Genomic DNA, 13,721 nt, shown 5'->3' with positions numbered 1-13,721 from the left:
TCAAGCTACAAGGCTGTTTTTATTCCTGAGCATTTGGTCTCCCTCCTAGACCAGGTGAATGGCAAACACTGCTGCACGACAGGCAGGCTGCAAGTTGCACAGTGTGGCACAGGCATTCATGTGGAAGGTTTTGGAATATACCACACAGGTCTGACACCAATAATACTGGCGTAGAATAACACGACTCCCTCCCTGTGCTGGTTCCACAATCAGTCTGAGAGAGGGGGGTCTTCAAGGAGCCTGGAGAGCAATGATGCTCCAGCCAGATGCCTGTCCTACTTCCCAAGCCAACACAGACAAGGGCTGGGGACTCTGGTGTTGAGCAGTCACTCCAGCTCCACATGACACAGGAAACCCTCCACACTTTGGGGGGTAGAAATTATTGACCAGCCAAACCTGCTGGTGTTACAGCCCTTTTGTGCTGCCAGTCACTTAGCAGGGGGCCACAAGAGAGAACCAAGTCCTTTACAAATATGGTGATTGCCACCTGCAAGCTCTACCTTTCCTGTGGCAGGGAGATACAAGAAGCTAAGGACATTTTGTCTCCTGTTCCAGACTGTCTCCAGGGGGACTTCCAGCAACTATTGCCTTTATGCTCTGCAGTAGGGAGGTGGGAAAGGAGAACCCGCAGGCACTGCACCGAAGGGCGAGGAGAGCTCTGTCCTGGACCTGATGCAGTTTGGCCAAACCTTTAATGCACATTAGAACTTGAAGAGCCTAAACAAAGGAAACTCCATTAAGCCATCACTTGTATACTCTATGGTGGCAAAGGCCTCCCAGAGGCCAGGGTCTCTTTCTTGTTATTATTTTGATCTCTTCCAGGGACCACAGTGGTGATGGATCCTTCCCCAATGCAGGCACTGCCTTGGCCATGGGCCAGAAGGGCAGGGTGGTGGTAGGCGTGAGCTGCCAGTTCAGGGCAGTGCTCTGTGTTTGTGTCCCACCTCAGTAAAGGCATCCACACAGCGGTCGATGTCATCTTCACTGTGGACAGCTGAGATCTGCACTCGAATGCGTGCCTTCCCTTTGGGGACCACGGGGAAGCTGAAGCCGATGACATAAATGCCTGGGGATAGGAAACATGTGGAGAGCCAGGCTGAAAACTGCTTGGGATGAACAGGGTAGGAGGGTAGGGGTAGGGGAGTCAGAGAGATTTTAGCTCCAGCTTCCTTCCTCCCCACAAACCACACATTGCGGACTCATCCCATAACAGCAAAGACATCTGTGTGAGATTGCTCCCCTCACAGTCCCAGAGCAGTGCAATGGTAGGGGGAATGTGGTCGGGGGGCATCTTTGGCAACACTCCATAGCAAGGCAGAGTGCAGTTAGGTTAGAGAGGGGCAGAGAAATGACTCAGGCTGGGGAGAGAACCTGCCCCATTGCTGAAGTCACTGAGGAAGTACTGAGGGCTGCCCATGGTTAGCAGATATGGAGCGAAGAAAGGATCAGTCACCACTCAGTGCCTGCCAGCCCCACTGGGCTCACCTCTCTCTAGCATGTCATCAGCCATCACCGAAGCGAGCCGCGCGTCTCCCAGCATGACAGGGCAGATGGGGTGATCTTGCCCTGAGATGGTGAATCCAGCTGCAGCCATCTTGCTACGGAATCTGTTGGGGGTGGGGAAGGGAGAACACATCATCCCTGCTCTTGGGGGCCCTTTCCCACCACTTATTTCACCCCATTGCTGCAGCAGCCAGGTGGGGCAGGCTGGACCTCGTTCTTCCACATCCAAGATCAAAGCCCATCCCTCACCCTTCGCTCCAGTGTGCGTGTGGAAGGGAGGGTTCCCAAGAGATTGCATCCCATCCTCTGCCCACCTCAAACGCTCTGGCCAGGGTCTCCCTGCCACTTGAGCGATTATGGCACCCGGAACACCCAGACCAAGCTGTGGCATTTGTGTAGACATGGTCGTTCTGGAGTGCTAGGCATCATTGCCCATTTGTGACATAAGAGCCATCTCCAGGGACCCCAGCTGTGATGAGATAGGCAAAGGCAGGGGCAAAAGCCAGGAGCTTCCCTAGCCCAGGCTTCCTGGGCAAGGGGGCGAGATGGGGAGGCTAGGAAAACATATAGAAAAGGAGCTTAGCTGGTCTTCTGTGAGAAAAGAGTCCTTACCCCATCCCTCACCGTTTGGTCTTGGCTGCCACAGACTGTGCAATAGCATTGCTCTCCATAAGCAGGTCCAGAGCCTTGGAGGCACAACCCACAACAGCAGGAGGCAGGCTGTTGGAGAAAAGGTATGGGCGGGAACGCTGGCGGAGCAGGTCGATAAGGGCCTTGGGACCAGTGGTGTACCCACCTGAGGAGGGAGGAGAGAGGAAAACAGATGGTCACTGGAAGAATGGGAGGGAATTCTCAAGCAGGACCCATGGGGAAGGCCACCCCATTAACACAGAGGGATTGGAAAACACCAAGATCCAGCAGTTATCTTGGTTTAGAGGGAGGGGGCAAACTGGCAGGGATTATGGGAGCTCTTGGCTACGGGGCCATGTCTAAGCCGAAGACTCTGGAAAGGGGAACATCTGCACCTGCTGCTCCTCCAAGTGCCTTGCCCAGTGTTGAGTTGACGATGGTTACTTGGTCCATCACCCCCAGGAGCTCATCAGTACCCCTGCAATGAGAGACCATCACCCTGTCAGAGCTTGTTCAGTGCTGGATGTTTCTGTAAAGGCAGCTGTAGCTCAGTACCCACACGGTGCCACTTTCTTTCCAACAAGCTGCAGGTGCTACTCCCCAGAGCTAGTGAAGAAGAAATGCACCCAGTGCAAGTTTCACTTCATGGTCACTGCCATCCATTCACTTCTGCATGGAAAGCTTCATGCTGGAAACAATGGTACTCCAAGAAGTGATGCTGGCAGTGAGTGCAGGTCATGGCAATCTGATGTGCAAGACCACAGGAGCAGAGGATAGTGCCCAGGCCAGGGTCAGTCTAAAGCAGCAGAGAACATGCCAGAAGATGGCAACCAGCTAGCTTTAAAGGTTTGAAAACAACCTCTCCTCTTCAAGTGGTGGAAGGCCAACAAAAGGCTGCTCTGGAGAAAGGAATTACTAAAACCCTCCACCCATGGCAAGGTGCTTCCACTTGATAAACCAGAGTCATGGGCCCTTCTACAGCACTGCTAACAAGAGTCTCCACTCAACTACCCTGGGCTGACACATGCCTCACAGGAAGCATGCATGTGCACAGCCACTTGGAAGAAGAAGGGGCCATCGCTACTGCATAGAAAGTGAGTGTTAGGTACAAGGTGGGGCTCCTTTCAAAGACACGTGACTCCAAACACCCTCCCTCAAAAGAGAGCATTGTTCAAATCTGTACATGGTGTGGCTTTGGAAGTTGAGATGTGGTGCTAAGAAGGAGTCATTTCTTACCGTCCACTGGGCCCCAGGAAGCCAGTAGCATGGCATTCGTCAATGAAGACGAGGGCCTGATATTTCTGGGCCAGCTGGCAGATCTCTTTCAAGGGGGCAATGTCACCATCCATAGAAAAGGCACCATCAGTGGCTATGAGTCGCAGGCGATGTTTCTAGGGAAGAGTGTAGCAGGTTGGAAGAGATTGTGGATAAAGACACACTCTGAGCAGTTGGGTTTGGAGAGAGGAGGAGGATGGAAGTACCAACAAGGGGTAATCCTCAGCCTTCTTCTCACTGAAAATAGGTATTTCTCCTTCACCTCCAACTATTTTCCCTCCATTGTGCCTTTGAACTCATATTCTGACCAGCCACCCTCCAGCCATGCACAGGATTCTCTCCAGAGGCTGGCAGTGCTGCTTCAAGTGCTGGCCGCCAGGAGGTAAAGGCCATGTCATCTTCAGGGAGAGGGGTCTATTGCTCCTAACCCGTCCCAAGTCACAGCCTGACTGCACTCTCAGCATAGCACATCTCCGTACCTGTGCATCCTGCAACTTGGCCTCCAGGTCCTGCATGTCCATGTGTTTGTAGCGGTATTTATTGGCCTTACACAGGCGGATCCCATCAATGATGGAGGCATGATTCAGCTCATCTGAGAGCACAGCATCTTCTGGGGTCAGCAGTGCCTGTGGATGCCAAAACAAGGGGGTTGGAGTGGACAACACTGGAAACATCCTTGATAAGTACGTGGACTAAAAGCCATGCAGGTAGGTGTCACCACACCAGATGATTCTGCCTCTCACCACCCAGTCAAAAGAACTCTCTGCATCCTGGACTGCATCCAGTCCCTGCTGATAGCCACATGTCAGGGCAGTGGGCCTCTCCTTATCTCACTTCCACACTGAGGTTTCTATTTCCTCTCCCTGGCCTCCCTCTCACCCTGTATTTGTGGTGTTGTCATTTCTATCAGTGGCCCTGCTGTCCATTCATTCTACAAACTATGTCTCTACCCCACCAGGATGTGACCTCTTCCATCAGGGCCAGACTTAGGCTGAACCCCATTTCCCTGACCCCATCTTCTTGGGGGTCCTCACTGTCATTGTGCTCCCATGAGAGGCTGCCTAGCCCCACCTACAGGCCTTGGCAAGCCCCCACACACTATGCATGAGCCTCCTCCTTTCCTTTGTAGGCCTTGCCTGTGTTACAAAGTTCTACCAACAAGAGTTTCTGCCATTTGGGGAGCTGACCTGGCTCTGAGACAGAAAAAAACTCCCTCTGACAGCAGAATTGCTTCCACAGCAGAGGGCTCAGTCACTACAGTCAGATCTGTAGTCCTGAGGAACCTTACCTATTCTGAATTCTCACAAAACAAGGGGATCACTAGAGCTTCAGGTAGGGGCTGGCAGAAAGTAGCTGAGGATGGTTGGTCCCACTGGAGATACAGCTCAGCAGGTTCTGCTGAAGAGGCCCACACAAAAGCAAGGGCTAGTTGTGAGGATAACTCTGTTTGGAAAGGGGATATGAAAGCTGACCAGACAGCTCCATGGCATCTACTGGCCTTCTTCATCTGAGAGTGCCACCTGTGACGCACTCAGCCCCAACCTCCACTGGCACACAGAGCCCTGGGCCTCGTATCTTTTACCTCATCCCTCTCCTCACCTTCAATCAGGCTTGAGGTGAAGCAGCTGCTTTGGAAGGGTGACTTTTCAATTACATGGCCCTTCCCACCCCCTCATTTCCCAATACACAAAGTACAATTCAAGGACTATGAACCTCAAAGATACCAGCGTTGGCATCGAAGCAGCTGGCATAAAGGATGGCATCCTCTCTCTGGTGGAAATGGGAGATCTTCTCCTCCAGGCTCTTGTGTATACTCTAGAGAAGACAGACCAGATAGAGAGCCAGAGGCTTGTAACATCACTCATGGTACAGTGACAGCTTCTGCTTTCCAGCATTTACAGTCTGTATGGATTGGGTATTTTCTCCCCAGAAGTAAAAGAAAGAAATATCTTCCCTTCCCCTTTCCCTAAGCCCCCAAATCACCTGTATTAACAATACTTTCACTAACGGCACTTAAACACACTTAACATTTTTGCTCCCCCAAACTCATGATTGTAGCGATGAGACACAAACAAGTAACTTGTTTGGAGTGGCTTTCTGTTTGCCAAGATGTGCTACACAAAGCAGCCAGAGCCCCAGCCCACACACACTGGAATCGCTTCAATAAGCTACCTCCCGTTATTCCCATTATGGTGGTTCTGTCCCTTGAAAAGTTTATTTTCTGGGAAAATGTTGGCTTTTTTTTGTCAATTCAGAATTTCTTTCTAAGTCCCTTGGGGGTTTAGTGGCTTTACTTAAAATGGAAAAGTTTGTTTTCAAACCTTTAAATAGCCAGCGTGCTTAGGAGACATTTCTGCATGGCCATGTGTGGCAATAAACATATATGAGGTGTCCATGTAGACACATGATAGAGATGGGGGAGCACATAAGGAACCTCAGAGAAGGTGGATCACATACAGGGATGTGTGGCCAGGAAGTAATCCACGCTGGGGATGCCTGTAGATTGCTACAGGGGACTACTGAGGCAAAGCTGAAGGCTTCTTTTCTGTGGCAGCTCTGGGATTGGCAAGCAGTGTGTGTGTGTGTGGATTAAGACCCTGGGGAGAAGCAGCAGCTTAGTCATTTATGAGAAAATGGGAACAAGGGCAGTGCAGAGGTAACTATGATGAACTATATGCACATGATTTAATCTGATCTTGGAAGCTAAGCATTTCTGGGCCTTCCTGCCACTTGGATGGAAGACTACCTTGGAATCCCAAACATCATAAACAACAGTCAAGAAGTCTTGGTTGAATGCATGGAGAATGCTAGATCAAGAAAGCCGGATGAGTGGCAAGGCTAAATTGGGTCCCACTGTTAGTGCTAAACTGATAAACAGGAAAGAAAGAAAGGTGGGTTCAGTTTCAGCAAGAAGAGGGCTAGGGGAGATGGATCAGAGAGGAGGAGAAATGGAAAAGGGTAGCAAGAGGAGAGAAAGAGAGACTCCCAGGACAGAAAAGCCAGCCAGGCAGGACTGGTTCCTGGGCAGACCAGCCTAACTATGGAAATGAGCAACAGGTCTTTGCTTTCACCTGGGAGCAGCATTGCTCTGTGGCAGGTGTACAAAGGCTGACTGCGTTTTAGCCTGAGGGTAAGGCAATGACCATACCTGGCCCAGGTCCCAGGTCTTGCCCATACCTGAGTGCCACAGATGAAACGGACAGAGCTGAGGCCAGCTCCAAACTTCTCTAGGGCCTCATGTCCAGAACGGATCACCTCAGGATGGCTGGATAGGCCCAGGTAGTTATTGGCACAGAAATTCAGGATTCCTGCAAGGAAGAAGTAGACAGGCAGCAGTGAGCAACACATCCCCAGACACAGTCTGACAATAAAGCAAATATCAGACAACTCCTCTGCTACATTTACAGTAAGTCCCCAGGGGTTTATTGTAGGGCAGAAGTACATAAGTCCCATGGCTTCAAATGCAACCATCACCACAATAGCTTAGGCACATTCCTCAGCTTCTCCCCTCACTGGGGTATAAACACAGTAACCCCAGATCAGACCACTGGTCCAGTTATTGTATCCTGCCCCCAGCAGCAGCCACTGTTTGATAAAGCAAAAGAAGTCAACTGAAATACCCTAACAGCAGGCCATGCAGGTATTGTTTTTAATTGAAAGATGTGATAATTGTGCTAAAACAGTGAGTTTGTTTTCTGATGAAAATTTGAAACCTGGTTTCTCTCCTACTGTGTTGGCATAAGGAACCAATCTCAGAAGATATCATGACAGTTATCACCCCCTCCAGGCCTCAAAGGAAGGTGAGTGAGGTCCCATCCACAATGGGTTAGGAATGGATAATCAATATTAATAATTGCCTTTCATTAATGTGCATATTACATTAATTCTAAGCCGGATTTTCAACCAGGGGTATGCATACCCCTGGGGGTACTCAGCACTTCCTCCCCAGTTGGCTGCTGAGGTGACCCCCCCGATCCCCTTGTCTGGCTGCTGGGGGACTCCTGGCTTGTTGACCGGCCGCCGGGGGTACAATACCCAAAAAGGTTGAAAACCCCTGTTCTAAGCCAACCAGGAACAGGTCCTATTATACCAGGTACTGTGTTCACAGTGTTAAAACTATTTTTGCTTTGAAGAACTTAGACAACCCATAATTATAGCTGGTCATTGTTGACAGGGTAAAACCATTTATTTCTAAACCATTTTCTGTGCTTAGCATGCTACAACAAAGGTTTACTGAACTAGAGAACTACCAAACATTGGTCTTGATCACACTGACTTGCTCAACTGTGGCCCTTGATGCTGAAAACACTTATGTACATGCTCAGTCTTACTCGAGTAGTCCTTTTGGACTCAATGACACTACCAATATGCTTAGATTAAAGCAAAGCTGCCCAACAGGCAGTCTACGGGCTGCATGCAACCTCCAAGGGGTTCTCACTTGGCTTCAACTCCCCCTGTCACTGGCTGAAAGGGTAGCCAGAGTCCCAGGGCTCCCCCCTCCTCTGTATTCTGCACCGGCTCCAGGGGATGGTGTGGTGCAGCACAGCACAGAGTGGGATGCTCAGAATGAGGGAGGGGAGTGTCCATGCAGGCATGTACTGCAGCAAATGGAGGCAGAGGGAAGCATCCCCACGGGGATGTTACACTGGTCACAGAAGGAGATCTACACAGGCGCATGCTGCAGTGGGGTGGGGTGTAAGCATGCAGTGCAACAGGAGGGTGGGCATCCATGTGGCATGCAGTGCATAGACCCATGACCCCCACAAGTGCAGCCCCCAGCCATTTATAGGTTCAACAGCCCTCTATTAAAGTATCAGCATTTGCAAAGTCAGGAAACATGATAAAAAAACAGAATAGCAAGACCCACATTTTCAGCATGACTTCCTTAGTTCTTTTTGAAGATCAGTGTTGGCAGGGCCTAGCATAGATTTGGCGGCCTGCACTCCAAAAGCCACTGTGTTGGTGGAAAATGAGCTGCAATCGATCAGTGGTTTGAATCATGTCAGGGAGCAAATGGAAATCAGATTCCTGAAGTCAGTCTGTTTATTTTTCTTTTGCATGGTAGTATCATGGCCTACCTATACTACTGCAGACAGATGTTTCTCTGGGAAAGCAAGATCTGAATATGAAGTCAAGAGCTCTCTCTAGAAAGGTGTGGGTTAAGTGTTGTTTCTTTTAATATAAATGTAGATAGGCACAGAGTGATATAGTTAAGCAACTCGAGGAAGAAAGTAGCTGGCACACAAGGACATACAATTAGGAAATTTATATTCAAAGGATAAGACGTTCTGTGTTTGCTCATTGGATTTGATCCAAAAATACGGTTTCTACTCATACTGTACATAAGGTTAGTTTGTATGCATAACAAAGAACAGTAAAAGTGTACAATACAGCAAACGACTAGTGGACCCAGAAGTGATTGAGGCTTCATTGAGATGGACCCTGGAATAAAAATATAGCAAGAGAAAAGGTTGGGGGAAAATAAAGTACAGTACTGTTCTGATAAGCCTCTCTTCTCCACACCCACCCCAAAATGCACCTAACCCCCACTACCTGACTCCACTTACATGCTGGGTCTACCCATAATCAGCCCCTGCCAGCCTTGACTTGTATACCTATATTATTGTGCATGCAACACAGATCAGAATCTTTTTGGTGCAGTTTTTATTTGACCGTTTTAATACATTTAGCTATTGGAGTGCTTCCCTTGGATATTATATTCTCCAGCAAGATTCTGTATGAGTAAGAGCAGTTCAAAGTTTTTAACTGTAGTTATTGACATGAATTCAGGGAGAAAAGCTATTTTCCCTAAAATTGAACCTGAAAATGAGAGATTCACCTATATACAGGATCAACTTATAATTTGAACAATATGGTATTATTATTCTCATTTTACAGATGAAATGGTAAGGCATGGTGAAAGTAAGTGACTTGCAGAGGCCTGCACAAGAGCCGGGAACTCATCTTAGTCCCACTCCAGTGCTCAGAAATAATCCCACTGCTTTACATTGTCAGCAAAAATAAATTTCAAAATGAAAGAACAAATTCCTTTCTAATCTTTACAGTGACTACTTGTTTAAGCATGAGTTGTTTACCAGATTTTAGATTTTTATCCAATATGACTACAAATGCAGTAGTTTCATAGCAGCCTTGTATTTCCTAAATCATAACTATGATGGTTCAAGAAATATGCAAGAAACAAGATTTGTTTGGCAATACGTTTTACTGGAGCAGGGATTTAGCTGCATCTGCTTCCTTCCCGGGGCTGGAGAAGGACATTTGATGCCCTACAACTTGTCCAACATGTCTTCCTACTATATAGTTGGTTCAAAATATTATCACACAAATCTTGTTTCTTGATAACTACAAACGTTGTATTGGGCAGAAAAATTATTTGTCTTTTATAAGGCACCTACAGTACTGGATTTTGTAATTCCATAACAGGGATTCCATGAGCTCTGCTCTGCATGGTAGGAAGTAGTATTTTGAACTAGTTTAAGTTTACTTTGCTTTAACATCATCAAGTGCCAACAGTGCTCCCCTGTTACGGGGCTGTTAAAGGGACAGAAGAATATACATTTTGGCCCAGAAGTAGATGTCTTTCTTTCGTAAGCAAACAAAGAACAAACGAGGCCGGAGGCCTGCAGAAATGATTTTTGTTTTCCTTCAGTAGTAGAAACTTAAAAAAAAAAAAAATAGAAAAATAGAGTACTGGCAACTTTAACCTGGCTGCATTGTGCTTGTACAGACCCTGAAAAAGAAACTAGATAGAAACAAAACATGAAGCAGACTAGTCTTAATTGAATTGCTTAGACCAGTTGTTCTCAACCTTTTCAGACTCAACCAACCCCTTGGAAAATGCCAGCTCTTAGTTTTCACTTGTTTTTTTTTACTATACAAAAATAAGAGAAATTCTTCTGTTGCAAAGAACTCAAAGACCACAACAGGTCAGAATGTTTTTAACGCTGTGGATTCCTATTTGAAATCTCTGGGTTTACCTTGTGAATCACATGTGCGCATCTAACAGTGCTAACATTGTGTGGCACCCCAAGGCATCCTTGATTTCAAGCCACCCCAGGTTTTCAAGCTTGCCAACCACTGGTTCAGACAAAACACTAACAAAAGTGCAAAGAGTGTCATTAAATTAGACCCCAGGCCTTCTTTGGTTTAGAGTTCTTGAGGTATTATTTTAATTATTGCAGCAGTTTGAAGCCTTCCTTAACTCTTCCCTCCCCACCCATCAAAGGTTAAATGAACTGTGGTTCGGTAATCTCTTCACGTGTGTAAACACTGGTACTGAAGCTTATGGGTCATGGGGAAATCTCAGTTCCCCTCTTACTGTGAAAACATGGTGGTTTAAAGAGAGGAAGCCTGTTTCCTGAAGTAGCATTGTGAGCTCTGTTCCAAGGTTTTTTTTCAGTATACACAACAGCTGTTAGAATCATAGAAAATGAGGGCTGGAAGGGACCTCATGAGGTCATCTAGCCCAACCCCCTGCTCAAAGCAGGACCAGCCCCAACTATCTTAGTCCATCCAGGGCTTTGTTGAGCCAGGCCTTAAAAACCTCCAAGGATAGAGACTGCACTACCTCTCTGGGTAGCCTGTTCCAGTGCTTCACCCCGCTCCTAGTGAGAATGCTTTTCCTAATATCTAACCTAAACTTGCTGCAACTTGAAGTCAAATCATAGAGGCAGGGCTGGAAGGGGCGTGCAGAGGCCATCTAGTTCAGCCCTCTGCCTGTGGCAGGATCATCTCTGTCTAACCCACAGTCTAAACTCTACAGGAGACTACCATCCACCCCAACACAAGTCTGGTTCAAGTCTTTAACTGTACATCCGTGTGGGCAGCTCGCTCTTCAGATCTGGCATGCCCAGGGGTGTTTCCCTCTCTCTCACAGATGTCTGCAGAATCCAGAGACTGGGAGCGAGGCTCTTTTGAGCCATGTACATCTCTTATGCGAGATGGATTTCATCCACTACAGGGCTTCAATCCCCCCTCCAACCTGCCTGGACCGTATCCTCCCGCTGATCCGGTGTTGCCACCCGCCCTGGGCATCTCGCCACTGCGGGAAGTTCCCTGAGCAAAGCCGTCTCTGATGCAACAGCTGCCAGCACGCACCTCCTCGGCTGCCTTCCACGTGGATGTGGGGCCCCTGCGGGGACGTGATGACCCTCTCGCTCTTCCAGGTGCCTGCCCCGCGGATGCTCTCCAGTTCCCCCTCCAGGATGCGGGTCATGTGGGCCAGGGCGCTGTGCGGCCGCAGGAGGCTGCATGGCGCCGGAGCCGAGCAGGCTCTCAGCAGCCGAGAGCACCACATTGCTCCGAGCAGACGCAGCGCGCCGCTGCGGGGCCGACACGTGAGCCGGAGGTGTAGCCCGCGCCAGCCAATCACAGTCGCAAGGCTCTTGAGGCTGTGCCAATCGGAAGCGGCTTTCATTTAAAGGGGCAGAAATAGCGCGGGTTAGGAGAGGGGTGGTCGGTGCAGCGGGGCGCGGGCTGATTGCTGGGCGTGCAGGAGGGGACCAGTGCAGCCGGGCAGCCCCGAGGGAGGCCGGGGCAGCGAGCCAGGGGCTGGGCCAGTGGAGTCTGCTGCAGGCCAGAGGCAGGCACAGCAGAGCTGAGCCCTCAGCCACATCCATGGGGCTCCCGGGCTGGGGGATACCGCAGGGTGCCGCGAGATGCTTTTGAAGGGTGCTGCGCACTATTAGCACCCTTGGGGGCCAGAAAGGTCTGCACGTAATTGGCAAGAGCCAGGTGGACATGTGCCCTGCTGGGCATTTTGCGGCAGATGAGGCTGAAGTTGGTTGTTTATCCTCAGATTCTTTTTTCAAAGCGAATCTAGACCGGGGCGGCAATTATTTTGGGCAGAGGGCCGCTTACCCAGTTTTGGCAGGCTGTCGAGGGCCGCATGGGTAGCCCCTGCCCTTGACAGGTGCCTCGCCCCCTGGTCAGCATCTTGGGACCAATGGCCCAGGGCCAGCACCGGTGGGCCCAAAGCGCAGGCTGGCAGGGGTCTGTGAAGCCGGACTGAACTGTACCAGCAGGGAGAGGCTGGGACCCCGCGCTCCTGCCACCTGCTCTGGGCCCTGCTGGCACTGACCCCGCCCACTCACTCCAAGTGCCCCCCAGCCCTGCGGTACAGGCAGGGGGCAGCGACAGCCCCGACTCCCTGCTTGGTGGCAGGGAAGAAGCTGGTGCTGAAGGCAGGGAAAAGCACCCCTAGCCCACCCCATGGCCGGTGCTCCCTGCTCCAGCCGCTCGCAGCCCAGGTGGGGCTGTCCAGAGCAGGCACAGGCAGGCACAGGCAGGCCCAGGCGGGCTGCGAGCAGCTGCAGCGCGGGGCACTGCCCACGCGGCGGGTGAGGGAGGGGCCGCTCTGCCCCAGCTTGTAACCCGGCCCCGCTGCCCGCCTGGTACTGGGGCCAGGTTACGAGGTGGTGCTGAGCGCCAGTGGGGAAGCAGCCCCTCGCCCACCCCGTGCCCCGCGCTGCAGCCCGCACGGGGCTGTCCGGAGTGGGCACAGGCAGCCCCACGCGCGCTGCGAGCAGCTGCGGCACGGGGCACCCACCACAGGGCTGAGAAGGAGCCGCATCCGCCAGCCACGCCCCTCCCCTGCCCGGAGTCGCCCCACCCTTCTCCCCCGCCAGCCACTTCCCGCGTGGGGCAGCCACGTGCTCTCAGACCAGAGGCCCCGGGCTGGGGCGGCGGGGCCGGGCGGGCGTCACTGTTGTTGGAACCTGCCGGGCTCCCCCTGGGTCCTACTGCCCTTGGTTCCTGTCATTTTTTACAGGACCCAAGGACAGAGAAATACGAATTTTCTACGTTTCCAGGGGCTCCGCAGGCCGGATAGAATGGCCTCGTGGGCCACATCTGGCCCGCGGGCCGTATTTCGCTCACCCAGTAAAAGCTGAGTTGCACATCCCAAAGAGAGAGAATTTCATTCGTTCTGCATATAAGGACCTGGGAATAAGCAACAACTTCAGCCTCATTGGCAGCAGGAGGGCCTCCGCAGGTTCCCGGGGCAGCTCTGAGCTGGCATTTGGGGGAGTGCCCCGAGCCTGAAGCAAGAAGGCTGCAGTAGCACCGCCCGGCCGGGCCCGCGGCCGTAGTGTGCGGGAGCCTCATCGCCCCCCGCCCCCGGGCAGTAGGGAGCAACGGGCCCCGGGCGCTGCGCTCGCTGCTGGAGCGGATCCGCCCGCGGCTCCCAGCCAAGCCGAGCGGCTCCTCGGGTTGCAGGCAGCCGCAGCAGCATGACTCGGTGTCAGCTTTCCTCTCCGGCAGCCGCCCCCCTACCCGGGCAGCGTGCACACACG

At 51.2% G+C, this 13,721-nt stretch overlaps 1 protein-coding gene across 1 annotated transcript; it reads right to left on the bottom strand.

Annotated features, from left to right (window-relative positions):
- Positions 1-668: 668 nt before the first annotated feature.
- Positions 669-11,740, bottom strand: GCAT (glycine C-acetyltransferase). The gene is made up of 9 exons (XM_019544894.1): positions 11,527-11,740; positions 6,586-6,716; positions 5,122-5,223; positions 3,888-4,034; positions 3,370-3,524; positions 2,529-2,611; positions 2,128-2,299; positions 1,486-1,607; positions 669-1,066 (listed from the first exon to the last, which is right to left on the bottom strand). The coding sequence occupies exons 1-9, from the start codon at positions 11,723-11,725 to the stop codon at positions 915-917; spliced, it is 1,263 nt and encodes a 420-aa protein (XP_019400439.1). The 5' UTR covers positions 11,726-11,740; the 3' UTR covers positions 669-914.
- Positions 11,741-13,721: the final 1,981 nt, after the last annotated feature.

Source organism: Crocodylus porosus, unplaced genomic scaffold, assembly GCF_001723895.1.
Source record: "Crocodylus porosus isolate Cpor-Errol unplaced genomic scaffold, CroPor_comp1, whole genome shotgun sequence".
Classification (NCBI taxonomy): domain Eukaryota; kingdom Metazoa; phylum Chordata; order Crocodylia; family Crocodylidae; genus Crocodylus; species Crocodylus porosus.
This window is presented reverse-complemented; position numbering and strand designations above follow the sequence as displayed.